Consider the following 16,771-nt stretch of genomic DNA (forward strand, 5'->3'; position numbering starts at 1 on the left):
AGAGATGTTATTAGGAAAAAGCAGAAAGCCTACAAGGAGTGGAAGATGGATGGGATTAGCAAGGAAAGCTACCGTAGTGAGGTCAGAACATGTAGGGATGAAATGAGAAAGGCCAAAAGCCATGTAGAGTTGGACCTTGCAAAGGGAATTAAAACCAATAGTAAAAGGTTCTATAGCCATATAAATAAGAAGAAAACAAAGAAAGAAGAAGTGGGACCGCTAAACACTGAGGATGGAATGGAGGCTAAAGATAATTTAGGCATGGCCCAATATCTAAACAAATACTTTGCCTGAGTCTTTAATAAGGCTAATGAGGAGCTTAGGGATAATGGAAGGATGATAAATGGGAATGAGGATATGGAGGTAGATATTACCACATCCAAGGTAAAGCCAAACTCGAACAGCGTAATGGGACAAAACTGGAGGGCTCAGATAATCTTCATCCAAGAATATTAAAGGAACTGGCACATGAAATTGCAAGCCCATTAGCAAGAATTTTTAATGAATCAGTAAACTCAGGGGTTGTACCGTACGACTGGAGAATTGCTAACATAGTTCCTATTTTTAAGAAAGGGAAAAAAAGTGATCCAAGTAACTATAGGCCTGTTAGTTTGACATCTGTAGTATGTAAGGGTATGTCTACACTATGGGATTATTCCGATTTTACATAAACCGGTTTTATAAAACAGATTGTATAAAGTCGAGTGCACGCAGCCACACTAAGCACATTAATTCGGCGGTGTGCGTCCATGCACTGAGGCTAGCATCAATTTCCAGAGCGTTGCACTGTGGGTAGCTATCCCGTAGCTATCCCATAGTTCCCGCAGTCTCCCCCGCGCATTGGAATTCTGGGTTGAGATCTCAGTGCATGATGATGCAAAAACAGTGTCGTGGGTGATTCTGCGTAAATGTTGTCACTCATTCCTTCATCCGTGAAAGCAACAGCAGACAATCATTTTGCGCCCTTTTTCCCTGGATTGCCCTGGCAGACGCCACAGCATGGCAACCATGGAGCCCGTTTTGCCTTTTGTCACTGTCACCGTATGTGTACTGAATGCCGCTGACAGAGGCAGTACTGCAGTGCTACACAGCAGCATTCATTTGCCATTGCAAGGTAGCAGAGACGGTTACTAGTTGTTCTGTACCGTCTGCTGCTGTCATGGGTGCTCCTGGCTGGCTTTAGCTGAGGTCGGCCGGGGGTGCAAAGACAAAAATGGGAATGACTCCCTGAGTCAATCCCTCCTTTATGGTTTCTAAAAATAGAGTCAGTCCTGCCTAGAATTTGGGGCAAGTGTACTAGAGAAGCAGTGTATCAGAGAGTACAGCTGCTCCGTGTCAGATCCCACAGAAATGATGAGCTGCATGCCATTCACGGGGGAGTGCCCCTGCAACAACCCCAACCGTTGATTCCCTTCTCCCCCAATCTTTCTGGGCTACCGTGGCAGTGTCCCCCATTTGTGTGATGAAATAATAAAGAATGCAGGAATAAGAAACACTGACTTTTTACTGAGATAAAATGAGGAGGAGGCAGCCTCCAGCTGCTATGGTAGTCCAGACAGTACAGAAACTTTTCTTTGGACATGAAGGGGTGGGGGGAGGCTGATGGAACTCCAGCCCCCAGTTGCTATGATGAGGACGGTTACCAGCCATTCTGTACCATCTACCGGGAATGTCCTGGAGTCATTCCTATTTTTACCCAGGCGCCCCCGGCCAACCTCACCAAGGCCAGCCAGGAGCACTCACGGGTTGATGATGACGATGGATAGCAGTCATATTGTACTGTCTGCCACCGGGGAGGGGAGGGGAGAGGATGCTGCTATTCATTGCTGCAGCACCGTGTCTACCAGCAGCAAACAGTAGACATAAGGTGACATATAAAAAAGTCAAGAAATGATTTTTTTCTCTTTTCTTTCATGTGGGGGGAGGGAGGGTAAATTGACGACATATACCCTGAAACACCCCGGACAATATGTTTGACCCTACAGGCATTGGGCGCTCAGCCAAGAATACAAATGCTTTTCGGAGACTGCGGGGACTGTGGGATAACTGGAGTCCTCAGTACCCCCTCTCTCCCTCCATGAGCGTCCATCTGATTCTTTGGCTTTCCGTTACGCTTGTCACACAGCACTGTGCTGTGGCCTCTGTCTATCATAGCCTGGAGATTTTTTCAAATGCTTTCTCATTTCGTCTTCTGTAACGGAGCTGTGATAGAACAGATTTGTCTCCCCATACAGCGATCAGATCCAGTATCTCCCGTATGGCCCATGCTGGAGCGCTTTTTGGATTTGGGACTGCATCGCCACCCGTGCTGATCAGAGCTCCACGGTGGGCAAACAGGAAATGAAATTCAAAAGTTTGCGGGGCTTTTCCTGTTTACCTGGCCAGTGAATCTGAATTCAGATTGCTGTCCAGAGCAGTCACAATGATGCACTGTGGGATACCGCCTGGAGGCCAATACCGTCTATTTGTGGCCACACTAACCCTAATCCGATATGGTAATACCGATTTCAGCACTACTCCTCTCGTTGGAGAGGAGTACAGAAACCGGTTTAAAGAGTCCTTTATATCAATATAAAGGGCCTCGTTGTGTGGGCGGGTGCAGCGTTAAATCAGTTTAATGCTGCTAAAATTGGTTTAAACACGTAGCGTAGACCAGGCCTAAAGTCTCGGAAAAAATTTTGAAGGAGAAAGTAGTTAAGGACATTGAGGTCAATGGTAATTGGGACAAAATACAACATGGTTTTACAAAAGGTAGGTCGTGCCAAACCAACCTGATCTCCTTCTTTGAGAAGTGTGGCAAGGCACCTTCTCAGTCTCCCCAGCCTCCACTGCTTTTAGCCCTGGTGAGACAGGCTTGGGTAATCTGGTCCCCCCTGGGACACAGGGGAAGTCTGTTCCTTTCCTCCACCAGTCCTTTTTGGAGTATATGTCTCCCTTGTGGAGTATATGTCTCCCTTACTCCCAGCAGTAATGGTCCCAGTACAGACCCCTGGGGGACACTACTATTTACCTCTCCATTCTGAAATCTGACCATTTATTCCTACCCTTTGTTTCCTATCTTTTAACCAGTTACTGATCCATGAGAGGACTTCCCTCTTATCCCATGATGGCTTACTTTTCAAAAGTTAATTTAAATTAAATACATTTTTTTTAAATGTATATGTTTTTAGATATCTAGACCTGTTCTATGTTTTGGTGTAACTTGCATTATCCTTATGTTAAATTTGCATTATCCTAACAAAACATTTACTTTATTCATATCTCTTTTTTATATATTTCATCGGTCCTGACACACACGCCCTGTAAATTCAAGAATCCCCCCTTATTTCAAGTCCTGGGGAAACCACTGGTGTGATATGTGATGAGTTCAGAAGCTGGAGCAGCATGGCTTTTGGGGCAGGGAGTTTGTTTATAAACAAAGACAGGGTGATAAAGGTAACAAAAAGCTTATCATTACAGTAAATTAAGGATCCTTAGATGATCCTGAAAGTACTGCCACACATTTCAGTTAAAAGATAGCAAACAAAGAGTAGGAATAAAAGGTGAGAATGGAGAGAGGTATATAGTAGTGTCCCCAGGGCCGGTGCAAGGAAGTTTCGCACCCTAGGCGAAACTTCCACCTTGCACCCACAACCCAGCTAACCCCCCCCCCCACGGCAGTTAACTCAGCCCCTGACCCAGGGAGCCCTCCCCGCAGCAGTTACCCCCCCCACCGCGACAGCTAACCCCTCTCCCCACCCATCCCCCCATGGCAACTAACCCCACCCAGGGAGACTTCCCCTCCCCCCCTGCCACGGCAGCTAACTCTGCCTGGGGAGACTTTCCCCCTCTCTCACCCCCGCCACAGCAGCTAACCCTGCCTGGGTAGCCCGCCCTAGCTGGCCTCGGCTCCGCCTCCTCCACTAAGCACGCCGGCACTGCTCTAATTCTCCTCCCTGCCCAGGCGTGGGGTGGTGATTGGAGGAGACTTAGAGCTGGGCTGTGTGCTCAGCGGAGGAGGCAGAGTGGAGGTGAGCTGGGGCAGGGAGCTGTTCCCCTGTGGGCCCCCCCCGTTACTGCGGGCAGCCCTCCCCGCACGCCCCCCCCACTCAGCTCACCTCCACTCCACCTCCTCGCCTGAGGGGACTTTTAGGCGTCCCCAACCACTAGGCGCCCTAGGCGGCCGCCTAGTTTGTCTAAATGGTTGCACCGGCCCTGGGTGTCCCTCAAGGGTTTGTACTGGGACCATTATATGATCTGGAAAAAGGATAACAGTGAGGTGGTAAAATTTGCAAATGATACAAAATTACTTAAGAAAGTTAAGTCCAAAACAGACTGAAAAGAGTTACATAGGGATCTCACAAAACTGGGCGACACAATGGCAGGAGAAATTCAATGTTGATAAATGCAAAGTAATGTACTTGGCAAAATATAATCCCAACTATACATACAAAATGATGGGGTCTAAATTAGCTGAACCCATCAAGAAAGATCTTGGAGTCATTGTGAATAGTTCTCTGACAACATCTGCTCAATGTGCAGTGGCAATTAAAAAAGCTAACAGAATATTGGGAATCATTAGGAAAGAGATATATAAGAAGAGAAAATTATCATATTGCCTCTCTATAAATCCATGGTACGCCACCATATTGAATAGTTCATGCAGATTTGATCACCCCATCTCAAAAAAGATATATTGGATTTGGAAAAGATACAGAGAAGGGCGACAGAAATGATTAGGGGTATAGAACACCTTCAGTATGAGGAGAGATTAAAAAGACTGGGACTTTTCAGCTAGGAAAATAGATGACCAAAGGGGGATATGATAGAGGACTATAAAATCATGACTGGTGTGGAAAAATTGAATAAGGAAATGTTATTTACTCCTTCACATAACACAAGAACAAGGGGTCACCAAATAAAATTAATAGGCAGCAGATTTAAAAATATATATATTTCTTCATAGTCAACATGTGGAACTCCTTGCCAGGGGATATTGTGAAGGCCAAAACTATAACATGGTTCCAATAAGAACTAAATAAGTTCATGGAGGATAGGTCCAGCAATGGCTATTAGCCAGATCCAACACCATGTTCTGCATGTCCCTTACCTCTGTTTGCCAGAAGCTGGGAGTTGGCAACAGGGAAACTTGATCATTGCCTGTTCTGTTCATTCCCTCTGAAGCACCTGGCATTGGCCACCGTTGGAAGACAGGATACTGGACTAGATGGACCACTGGTCTTATGCAGTATGGCCATTCTGATGTTCTTACATAGAACCCAGGTGTATCTGCTCCCCACTGTAACCCACTAGACCCTGCTCTGCTCCAAGATAGAACCTAGGAGTCCTGATCAGGTCTCTCTCTGCACAGAGTTAGTAATAAAGTAAGAATATACATTAAATTTTAAACCTAACCAGTATCCCTGAAGTGACTTGCCAGAAGATGTCAGAACATATTGTTATTAGAGCTGATTGAGTCTAATATTTATTTAATTTTCTTTCTTTTATACAGGAATTAGGTACAGGGCTCCTGCCAGCTAATTACTAAATTATCTGCCAAAAACTAGAGTTTTCAAGTGCCTAACTAGCCCCAAAAATCACAGTTAAAGTTGCTCCCCCCACCAAAATCTGAAATGGTGGCCCTGTCCCAGTGATCCACCAATGCTTGCATAGCCACAGAAAAGTAGCCTTTCCGTTGATGTCTGCTATGGCAAGATGGGCTGGTGCCTGTGCCAGGGTGCTAAGAAGAAAACTGCTTAGCCAACCCTCTGTCACTCCAGCTCCAATGACGGGAGGTGAGTTGGAGCTGGGTAGACAACCTGGCCCTGACTGGGGAAGCTTGAACAGCTGCTGCCTCATCAGACTGGGGCTGGATAAGAGCCTGAGGGGAAGGAAGCCAGGGGGAGGAGCTGGAAAGAGGAAAGCTGCAGTAGAGGAAAGGCAGTGAGGGGAAGCAGAAAAAGATAGCTTGCCCCCTCTCTCCTGCTGGTGGACTGCAAGAAGGGGGCTACTTGTATTGTGGACAGGGCCGGTGCAAGGAAGTTTCGCCTAGGGCGCGAAACTTCCACCTTGCACCCCCCCACCCAGCTAACCCCGCCCCTCCCACGACAGCTAACTCAGCCCCTGGCCAGGGGAGCCCCCCAGCAGCAGCTACCCCCCAACTGCGACAGTTAACCCCTCGTTCCCCCCATCCCCCCACGGCAACTAACCCCACCCAGGGAGACTTCCTCTCCCCCGCTGCCATGGCAGCTAACCCTGCCTGGGTAGCTCGCCCTAGCTCACCTCGGCTCCGCCTCCTCCACTGAGCATGCCGGCGCTGCTCTAATTCTCCCCGCCCAGGCTTGTGGCGCTGGTTGGAGGAGACTTAGAGCTGGGCTGTGTGCTCAGCGGACGAGGCAGAGAGGAGGTGAGCTGGGGCGGGGAGCTGTTCCCCTGTGCGTCCCCCCGTTACTGCGAGCAGCCCTCCCCGTGCACCCCCCCGTGTGCTCCCCCAGCTCACTTCCACTCCACCTCCTCGGCTGAGGGGACTTTTAGGTGCCTCCAACCACTAGGCGCCCTAGGCGGCCGCCTAGTTTGCCTAAATGGTTGCACTGGCCCTGATTGTGGAAAGGTGGAGGGAGCACAGCCTGTAAATAAAAGCATCAAGTGGGCACTGCACCAAAAGATCTCTGTGTGACTTTCTCAGCCCTGTGGCGGCAGGAGCCAGGAGGGCCCTGCAGGGAATCTGTTACAGTGCCAAGTAGGGATATGCCTGCCATCTATCACTCCACTGCAATTCAGATACCCCACTGCTTCAAATCATATAATCATAGGACTGGAAGGGACCTTGAGAGCCCATCTAGTCCAGTTCCCTGCACTCATGGCAGGACTAAGGCCTTGTCTACACTAGCAAGTTTCTGCGTAGTAAAGCATCTTTCTGCCCTGTAACTCCCAAGGGGTACACACTGCCAAGCCAGAAACTGCACAATTGTAGCACTCTAAAAAAACCATCCCAACGAGAGGTGTAGTGCTTTCTGTGCCGAGCCTACAGCACTGCGGTGCCAGTGTAAACACCACGGCAATTACAGCGCTGTGATTGGCCTCCGGGAGGTGTCCCACAATGCCTGTTCTCACCTCTCTGATAATTGGTTTGAACTCTACTGCCCTGTCCTCTTGTGACCAACTGTCAGCCCCACCCTATACATTCCTCTGCAAATCTGAAAATCTCCTTCCTGTCTGCTCAGTGTTGCATGCAGTGGTCTCAGAGCATCTTTCCAGGTGGCCATGCCTGCTCCATGCAGCAGGCGATCCCCTGCTTGGAACAATGCCGAGCTGCTGGATTTCACTGGCCTTTGGGGAGAGGAGGCTGTGCAGTCCCAGCTGCGCTCCAGCCGTAGGAATTATGATACCTACGGACAGATTTCACGATGCATGATAGAAAAAGGCCATGACCGGGATGCATTGCAGTGTAGGGTAAAAGTGAAGGAGCTGTGGTGTAGGAGGCAAACCGCCGCTCCGGTGTTGCTCCCATGAGCTGCCGGTTCTACAAAGAGCTACACACGATACTAGGTGGCGACCCCACCTCCACTGCAAAGGCCCCTGTGGATACTTTGTTGCTAGTTGAGAGTGGACTGAGCCAGGAGGAGGAAATCTTGGATGAAGAGGGAGAGGGGGACCCAGAGGCAGAGGATGATTCGGAGACCAGAGATGCATGCAGTCAGAAGCTCTTTTCTACCCCACAGGAGCCCAGCCAGTCACAGCAGCAGGATCTTGGCAAAGCGCAAACAGGAGAGGAGGCCCTCGGTAACTGGATCTGATTTTGGGAATTGCTGAAGCGAGTTGTTGGGGGCAGGAGGGTTGCAGAAAGCAGGCTTATCTCCCAACGCATGCCTAGTGTGAGTGGTGGAATAGGCTGTTGATAGACTCCCTCCCTTCACGGGAATCTCCCTCAGAGATCTCCAGGAAACTCTCATGGAGATACTGGGCAAACCCCTGCCACAGGTTCCTCGGCAGATCTGCTTTATTTCTTGCCCCATTAACGGTAACTTTCCTGCACTACTTTGCCTTTAAGGGGTGGGGGGACCATTGCTACACATAGGCGAGCCGCATAGGGGCCAGGGAGAAAGCCGCAGGCTTGGAGAAGACCCTCCCTTGATTCCCTGCTCACCCTCAGCAGTGAGATATCTTCCATAATGATCACCTCCTGTGGAAAGTGTGGGGAAAGGAATGATTATCAGCAGGGGCGACTCTAGACATTTTGCCGCCCCAAGCATGGTGTCATGCCGCAGAGTGCGCTCTGCCGCTTGCCGGTCCTGCAGCTCTGGTGGCACATCTGTGGGAGGTCCACTGGAGTCGCGGGACCAGCGGACCCTCCGCAGGCATGCCACCGAAGGCACCCTCCCTGCCACCCTCCCGGCGACCGTCAGAGTGCCCCTCATGGCATGCCGCCCCAAGCACATGCTTGGCATGCTGGGGCCTGGAGCCGCCCCTGATTATCAGTCCCCTCCCCCCCCCCAGTGCTGGCTCTCCCCAAGATCCACATGCCCAGTGTACAGCAGGGTCCGGGAAGAGTGATTTACCCTGCTCCTGTGTCTACTCACAATTTTGGGGGTCTTGTGTGCTTTCCTGGGGTCAGCCAGTTAGTGACAGGTATGTGATTCATGTGTGCTTTCCTGGGGTCAGCCAGTTAGTGACAGGTATGTGAGTACTGGCTGTGTTTTAAAGCACTGAAACAGTGTTGTCTGTGTTGCAAACAATACTGCTTCTGTAAAATGTTGCATTTAAACTTCACAGAGATGACCTTGGGAGCCCAGCCTCCCTCTTTGTTAGCAGCAGCAGAACCTCTGCGCAGAATTAGAAAGCGGCCAAGAAGAACTAAGGAGGACTTTCTCTGTGAGGTTATGATGGACTCAGCCGTCAAGAAACAGGAATTGAAGGAGTGGCAGGACAGCAAGAAGAGGGACCGAAAGGAGAACACGGCACACCAGAGAGAAGCCACAGAGTGGCTCTTAAACATTATGGAGCACTAAGTGGACACGCTCCAGGCAATACTAGCTCTTCAAACCGAGCAGCTCCGTGCCTGCCCTCCCCTGCAGCCACTGTCGCAAAACTCTTTCCCATGCGCCCCACACACACTTCCAACACACTGTTATTAACTTCCTGGCTCCATTCTCTACCTGCAGCATTCCACTCCTCCCTCCTCACAGTCCAGCACTGTGGACTCCCACTACCCATTGCACTCAACATCCATCCCCGCTCTTCAGTTTGGCCATGCTGAAGTACAGCACGCGGGGCATTGTACTCCAAAGAAGAAAGTTGGGTATGATCCCTGGACATACATAAATCTGTAGCCATCCCAGGACCCCTCCTCCTCTTGAGACCTTCCCATTCCCCATCCCCCTCCCTGCTGATGACTTTTTTTGTTTGACTCTCTCCTCCAGTCATTGTCCTTTTTAATAAAAGAATTGTGTTTGTTTGAAAGCAATCTTTATTCTATTAAGTGAAAGCAAAAAGAGCACTGCAAAGCAACATACAATCATATTAAGGCCCCTTCTTGCATCATGTGCACCGATCACCTCCTAGCATTACAAGCACTGCAATCCCGAGCACAGCAACAAATATTAGTGTCTTTCAGCTTCAAATTGCTGCCACAAGGCAGCCCTGATTTTTATGGTCCCGTGCTGTGCCTCTCTAATAGTCTTGGTCTCTGGCTGTTCAAACTCAGCCTCCAGACACTGAGCTTCTGCAGTCCAGCCCTGAGTGAGGCTTTTACCCTTCCCTTCACAAATATTATGGAGCGTACAGCATGTGGCTATAAGCATAGGAATGCTGTCATTGGCCATGTCCAGCTTCCCATACAGGCATCGTCAGCGGGCTTTTAAACAGCCAAATACACACTCAACAGTCATTCTGCATTTGCTCAATTTGTTGTTGAACCGCTCCTTGCTGCTGTCAAGTTGTCCCGTGTATGGCTTCATAAGCCACGGCATTAAGGGGTAGGTGCGGTTTCCCAGGATCACAATGGGCATTTCAACTTCCCCTGCAGTGATCTTCTGTTCCAGCAAGAAAGTCCTTGCTTGCAACTTCTCAAACAGGCCAATGTTCCGAAAGATGCGTGTGTTATGCACCTTTCCGGACCAGCCTGCGTTAATGCCTGTGAAACACCCACAGTGATCCACAAGCACCTGGAGAACCACTGAGAAATATCCCTTGCGATTAATGTACTCTGTGGCTAGATGGTCTGGTGCCAGAATTGGAATGTGCGTGCCATGTATCGCCCCTCCGCAGTTAGGGAAACCCATTGTGCAAAGCCATCCACAATGTCACGCACATTGCCCAGAGTCATGGTCTTTCAGAGCAAGTTGTGATTAATGGCCCTGTACATTTCCATCAACATGACTCCAACGTTTGACTTTCCCACTCTGAACTGGTTAGCGACCGATCGATAGCAGCCTGGAGTAGCCAGCTTCCACAGCTCAATTGCCACATCCTTCTCCAATGACAGGGCTGTAATAACCTTAGTCCCAGATTTGGACCTTAGCGTCCAAAATATGGGGGTTAGCATGAAAACCTCCAAGCTTAGTTACCAGCTTGGACCTGGTACCTGCTGCCACCACCCAAAAAATTAGAGTGTTTTGGGGCACTCTGGTCCCTCTGAAAAACCTTCCCTGGGGACCCCAAGACCCAAATCCCTTGAGTCTCACAACCAAGGGAAATAATCCTTTTTCCCTTCCCCCCTCCAGGTGCTCCTGGAGAGATACACAGACATAAGCTCTGTGAACCCAAACAGAGTGAATCTCCCTCTCTGTTCCCAATCCTGGAAACAAAAAGTACTTTCCTATTCCCCCCAGAGGGAATGCAAAAATCAGGCTAGCAATCCAACACACAGATCTCCCCGATTCCTTCCTCCCACCAATTCCCTGGTGAGTACAGACTCAATTTCCCTGAAGTAAAGAAAAACTCCAACAGGTCTTAAAAGAAAGCTTTATATAAAAAGAAAGAAAAATAAGTACAAATGTTCTCTCTGTATTAAGATGATACAACACAGGGTCAATTGCTTAAAAGAATATTGAATAAACAGCCTTATTCAAAAAGAATACAAATCAAAGCACTCCAGCACTTATATTCATGCAAATACCAAAGAAAAGAAACCATATAACTTACTATCTGATCTCTTTGTCCTTACACTTGGAAACAGAAGACTAGAAAAAAGAAACTACTTCTCCAAAGCTCAGAGAAAGCAGGCAGACGGAAAACAAAGACTCAGACACACACTTCCCTCCACCCAGAGTTGAAAAAATCCGGTTTCCTGATTGGTCCTCTGGTCAGGTGCTTCAGGTGAACGAGACATTAACCCTTAGCTATCTGTTTGAGTAGCCAGCTTCCACAGCTCAATTGCCACATCCTTCTCCAATGACAGGGCACCTCTCATTCATGTGTCCTTGTGCTGCAGGGTTGGGGTGAGCTCATCACACAATCCCATGAATGTGGCTTTCCTCATGCAAAAGTTCTGCAGCCACTGCTTGTCATCCCAGACATGCATCACAAAGTAATCCCACCATTCAGTGTTTGTTTTCCAAGCCCACACGCAGAGTTCCACTGCGGTCAGCACCTCCGTGAATGCCACAAGCAATCTTGTGTCATAGCCACTACGCATGGCAAGATCAACGTCACACTCCTCTTGCCTTTGTAGTTTAAGGAATAACTCCACTGCCACTCCTGACATGTCAGTCAGAGCAAGTAGCATTCTGGTCAACAGTTTGGGATCCTTCCTGCAGCCTGAAAGAGGGATGGAATGCAGTACACAAACTGTTGAAAGATGGCACCAAATGTGGACAGAAGCACAGAGATTGCTGGGTTGCAAAGCAATGCATCACGGGGCATTGGGACTGGACCCAGGATGCCCCACAACCTCCTCCGCCTTCCCAGAAGTCTTAGCGGCAACAGAAAAAGAAGTGTTCTGTGAGATAGTTGCCCAGAGTGCACCGCTCTGAATAGCATAAGTGTGAACACGCTATTGCACAGGCAGCTGTCAGTGTGAACACACAACAGCGGTTTTCCTTCTGTACTCTCTGAGCAGCGCTGCCCTCTGTAACTGCCAGTGCTGTAACTTTGCCAGTGTAGACGTGCCCTAAGTATTATCTAGCCTATCCACTATGCCCTGCACTTTGCTAAGTCACAATCCTGTAACTGTGGCCCTGCACACATATAATAAAATCCTGCACTGTGGATTTTTCACCTCCAAAATTATTTCCCACTGACCAGTAGCAATTCAATGTTGCAGCTTACAGAGTGAGATGGCCACTCACTTGTCCACTGTTAGTGCAGCTCTCTTTCTGATGTCCCTGCACCAAAAGAGCCAGGATGAGCTTGGTGCACAGATCCAGGAATGTGACCTGTTGCATCTGAAAGTGCAGCCATTGCTAGTTGTCCCAAGCCTGCATTACAATGCGATCTCACCAGTTAGCAGGGCCGGCTCCAGGCACCAGCGCAGCAAGCAGGTGCCTAGGGTGGCCAGTGGAAAGGGGAGGCACGTCTGGCTGTTCGATAGCAATTCGGTGGCGGGTCTTTCAGTCCCTCTTGGTCGGACGGACCTTCCTCCGAATTCCTGCCAAAGAATGAAGCAGCGGCAGTAGACCTGCTGCCGAAGTGCTAACGATCACATTTATTTTATTTTATTTTGCCACTTGAAGCGGCAAAAACACTAGAGTCGGCCCTGCCAGTCAGTACTTGTTTCCATGGCTCAGAAGCCATGCTCCACAAGCACCAACAACCTTGAAACATAGGCGCTGACTTCCCCTCTTTGCCGTGGGTGCTTGACTCCCCTCTTGGCCCCCAGCCCCACCCCCACTCCACTCCTTCCATGAGGCCCTGCCCCAGCCCCGCCTCTTCCCCACCATTCCCCCTTCCCCGAAGTCCCCACCCCAACTCCATCCCCTCCCTGCCCCTATTCCAACTCCTTCCCCAAACCCCTGCCCGGCCCTACCTCTTCCTCATCTCCTCCCCTGAGCACATCATGTTCCTGCTTCTCCCCCGTCCCCGAACGTGCTGTTTGGCAGTTGCTTGGCGGGAAACGCTGGGAGGTGGGCAGAGGAGCGGGGATGCGGCGCACTCGCGCGGAGGGGAGGCAGGGAGATGCTACTAGTGGGTGCAGAACACCCACCAATTTTTCCCTGTGGGTGCTCCAGGGCTGGAGCACCCTCAGAGTCAGCGCCTATGCCTTGAACTGGCTTTTGCTATATCCCACAGTAGCAACCTCTCCTCCACAAAATAATCCTGTCCCCACCACTGCTGCAATTTTTCTTAGAGCTCTGTAAACACGGGAGCATCATTCAGTCTGTATTTGCACCACCCAAGACAACAGTGCACATCTGTTTGGGCCCCAGGCGCTATTGGAGATGGTGGACAATGAGAAGCAAGTTTGGAGGATTTTTTAAAAAAGGCATGGAAACGATGATCCCCGGCTACTGCCAAAGGATGCAAAAAGTTGTATGAGGAAAACTTGAGCAGCTGCTCCCAGTCACCCCTGCAGGACACCTTCCTCCACCCCCTGCACTGCCACAACGTCCCGAAGGACATGAGTGCACTGGGCCGCGGCCTCCCGTGGAGCCCTGCACCAGGCATGGACACACACAGCTCCTGCAAGCCCAGGCCTGCGATACTGCTCGTGGCTGGGACACGCGGACTCCCGCGCCTCGGCCCTGTGCACGTAGCCATGGCCAGGCCGCCCGCCCGCCCTAGCGCACCCAGTGGCGCCAGCGCCAAGGCTGCAGGCCGGGGGGTCTAGGCCGCACAGCCCCCAACCTCCCAGCCTGGGCGCGCAACCGCGCTCCTCCAGGGGCGGGGCTGGTCGGCCCCGCCCCACTCTCCAGGACACTGATTGGTACGTCGCCCGGCCCCTTCCGTCGCGCGCGCGGCGCTGGTTGGCCGGCCCGGCCCCTCCCCGTGCGCGCGGCGCTGGTTGGCCGGCCCGGCCCCGCCCCGCCCCCTGCGCGCGCCGCTGTAAGGCTGGGCCGCGGCGCCTCAGAGTGAGTCCGCTCCAAGGGCAGGCGGGCGATGGCGGCAGGGCTGCGCGGAGGCCTGCGCGCGGCCTTGGGGATGCAGCAGCGGGGATGGAGCTCGGGCTCCGACCAGGTACCGCTGGGCCCGGGGGCTCCTGTGTCCCCGCGGCTGAGGGGCCAAAGCGCCGCGGGAGGCGGGCCGGGCCTGGGGCTTCCCTGATGTGTCTCTCTCTGCAGCTGGGCGAGCTGGGCAGCGGCGCTGGGAAGGGCGGCGGCGGCGGCGGCTCGATCCGGGAGGCTGGAGGGGCCTTTGGGAAGAGGCAGGCGGCCCACGAGGAGCGATACTTCAGGTGAGTCTCTTCCGCCCCGTGGGACTCCTGGGTTCCGTTCCTCGCTCTGCTGCCGCCTGCCCAGCTGTTCCTAGGCTAACTAAACCAGGGGTAAGCGTGGCTGCCCCGGCCCTGCCCCCGCTGCTGGGCTGTCTGTGGGGCCTTGGGACACCCGGATTCCCTGGCTGGGGACATTAGCAGAGCAGCTGAACCTTCGGGGGGGCTGCTCGTGTCACGAGGTCACATGCTTGCTGCTCTTGGGCGTTGTCTCCCGGGTCTGGCTTCTATACCGTCAGCTGCCAGGCTTTGCAAGCCGGTGGCCGTCATTCCCCAGGTAGTGATAGTCCTGTCAACTCAACAGCTGATTAACTGAGAGAATCCTGTCTAGCTAAATGCTGCATTTGCTCAGGTATTAAAGAATAAGAGAAGAGTCTAGCTGCAACCATGAGATGAGGGGCAGGTGAAAGATGCTGCAGTATCCCAGCTGAGACATCAAATCCTCCTAGATGTTAACAAAAATCAATAACTGAGATTGTCCTCTGCTAGATCTGTCTAGTAGTATCCAAGCACCTTATGTAGTGACCTGCATGTGTTGCAGACCCTACCCTCTCACCCATTACAATCTGATTTCTCTTCATAAAATTCAACTAAGAGCTGAAACTTTAGCCTCTTCTTTTGGAGCCACTGCTGCTAGATAGGGTCAGGTTTGGTAACTGTTAACGGCAGAGCAGTTCTGATTGTTATCCTGGGAGGGTGCCATACCTGCTTGATGGGGATTGTCAGTGTAGCTGAGCCCCTAGCCTTCATGTCCAATGGTGTCAATCAATCTATAGAAACTTGTGTTTCTATCTAGATGGAAACACTGTCTGCAGTTGTCCTGAAATGAAAGTGGTCCAATTAGCTCTTTAAGCTTTGAAACCATTCTGTGCCTAGGAAATACTTGGGGGAGGTGGGGGAGTGTTTGACTTTAGCTTCCTTTAAGTGGGCTGTCTATCTCAAACTCTCAAATAACTTGGTTTGTCTGAATTGGTGATGCACAGGGAGAAGGAGCGGGAACAGCTGGCCTCTTTGAGGGAACATCATGAAGAAGAAATCCATCATCACAAGGAAGAAATACAGCGGCTGCAGAAAGAAATTGAACGCCATAAGAACAAGATCAAGAAACTTAAAGGTGATGATTAAGCTGCTGTTGGTTGGCGCTTTCATGTACAGCCCATGATTCTCGTTGTAATCATTGCATTGAAGACTGTATGCTTTAGCCAACATAATCTAAATGTTTTCTGTTAGATGACATACTACAAAAGTCAAATAAAAATCAGTCTCCTGTTCTGTTTTAGTGATGGTCTTATTTTTAATATTTTTCTTTTTCAACTAAACTCTTCTTGGAGTTTCATATAGGAGCTCTTCATTCTAGAGTTTAAATGCTTTTTTTTTTTTTTTTTTACACTTTTCTGTAGATCACATCTAAATAAATCAAACTTAAGAGCATCAGCTGAACCCCCATATGAGGTTATGGGCTGGAGAGTTATCAGCTAAATGATAATCAGTTGGGGATTGGTCCTGCTTTGAGCAGGGGGTTGGACTAGATGCCCTCTTGAGGTCCCTTCCAATCCTCATATTCTATGAAAACGTGATACCAATGTTACTCAGTGTTGTACCTCCTTTTGTTGAGCAATTTAAACTTGTTTCACTGCCTCAAACAAGCCTTCACCCTAGTTTAAAGGGAGATGTAACAGATAGGGGAAATAAAGCTGGGATTGTAAGGAGTTTTTAATCAATGTGCAATTTATTATACACTAGTTTAAAAAAAAAAAAAACCCAGAAAGGCTGAAAAACAGAACCAGTAATTGATTGTTAAAATGTTCCCTTATTCAAAAGATTTAACCTAGGGAAATTAGCACAACATGTGATCAAACGAGTATTACTGGTTATGGACATTCAACTTAACTGTATGTGGGGTGGGTAAGTGTGTAACCCACCCTTTGAAAGTGGACTTATGTTGGGCTTGACATTTTACTGTTAGTGGTTTTATTTTGATGGTCAACAGACTTTTTTCTCCACATCTCAAATATTGGCCAGCAACCTACTCAGCTAGTATGTAGCTTCCTGCAAGTAGGGTATGATGGGTTTGGTCACAGAGACCCCCTTGGGACTCTCACCTGATACAGTGCTGAGATTATCTCTTAGCCTTTTTTTTTTTTTTTTTGGCCAGTTGGGACTGAAGAACCCTGTCTTGTTTTGCAACAAACTGGCATGTCTGGCAACACAGATCCAGGGTCTGAACCATGCTCCCAAAACTGCAGACTTAACTGAAACCAGTCTAGCAAGTACTTCTGTCTCCAGCACCCAGACACCCAGCTCCCAATGGGATCCAAACCCCAAATAAGTCCATTTCACTCTGTATAAAGTTTATACAGGGTAAACTCAAATTGTCTGCCCTCTGTATCAGAGAGGCACAGCTGTTTGCTTCCCCAGGTATTAATC

At 50.0% G+C, this 16,771-nt stretch overlaps 2 protein-coding genes across 2 annotated transcripts in view; one reads left to right on the top strand and one right to left on the bottom strand.

Moving 5' to 3' along the window:
- The window catches only part of PTAFR (platelet activating factor receptor), a 566,600-nt gene that overhangs the window by 103,475 nt on the left and 446,354 nt on the right, over positions 1 to 16,771 (bottom strand). The window lies entirely within an intron of this gene.
- Positions 13,975 to 15,616, top strand: ATP5IF1 (ATP synthase inhibitory factor subunit 1). Its single transcript, XM_050932387.1, has 3 exons — positions 13,975 to 14,091; positions 14,196 to 14,308; positions 15,328 to 15,616. Exons 1-3 carry the CDS (start codon positions 14,014 to 14,016, stop codon positions 15,467 to 15,469), a joined length of 333 nt encoding a protein of 110 aa, XP_050788344.1. The 5' UTR covers positions 13,975 to 14,013; the 3' UTR covers positions 15,470 to 15,616.

This window comes from Gopherus flavomarginatus, chromosome 22 (genome assembly GCF_025201925.1).
Source record: "Gopherus flavomarginatus isolate rGopFla2 chromosome 22, rGopFla2.mat.asm, whole genome shotgun sequence".
NCBI lineage: Eukaryota > Metazoa > Chordata > Testudines > Testudinidae > Gopherus > Gopherus flavomarginatus.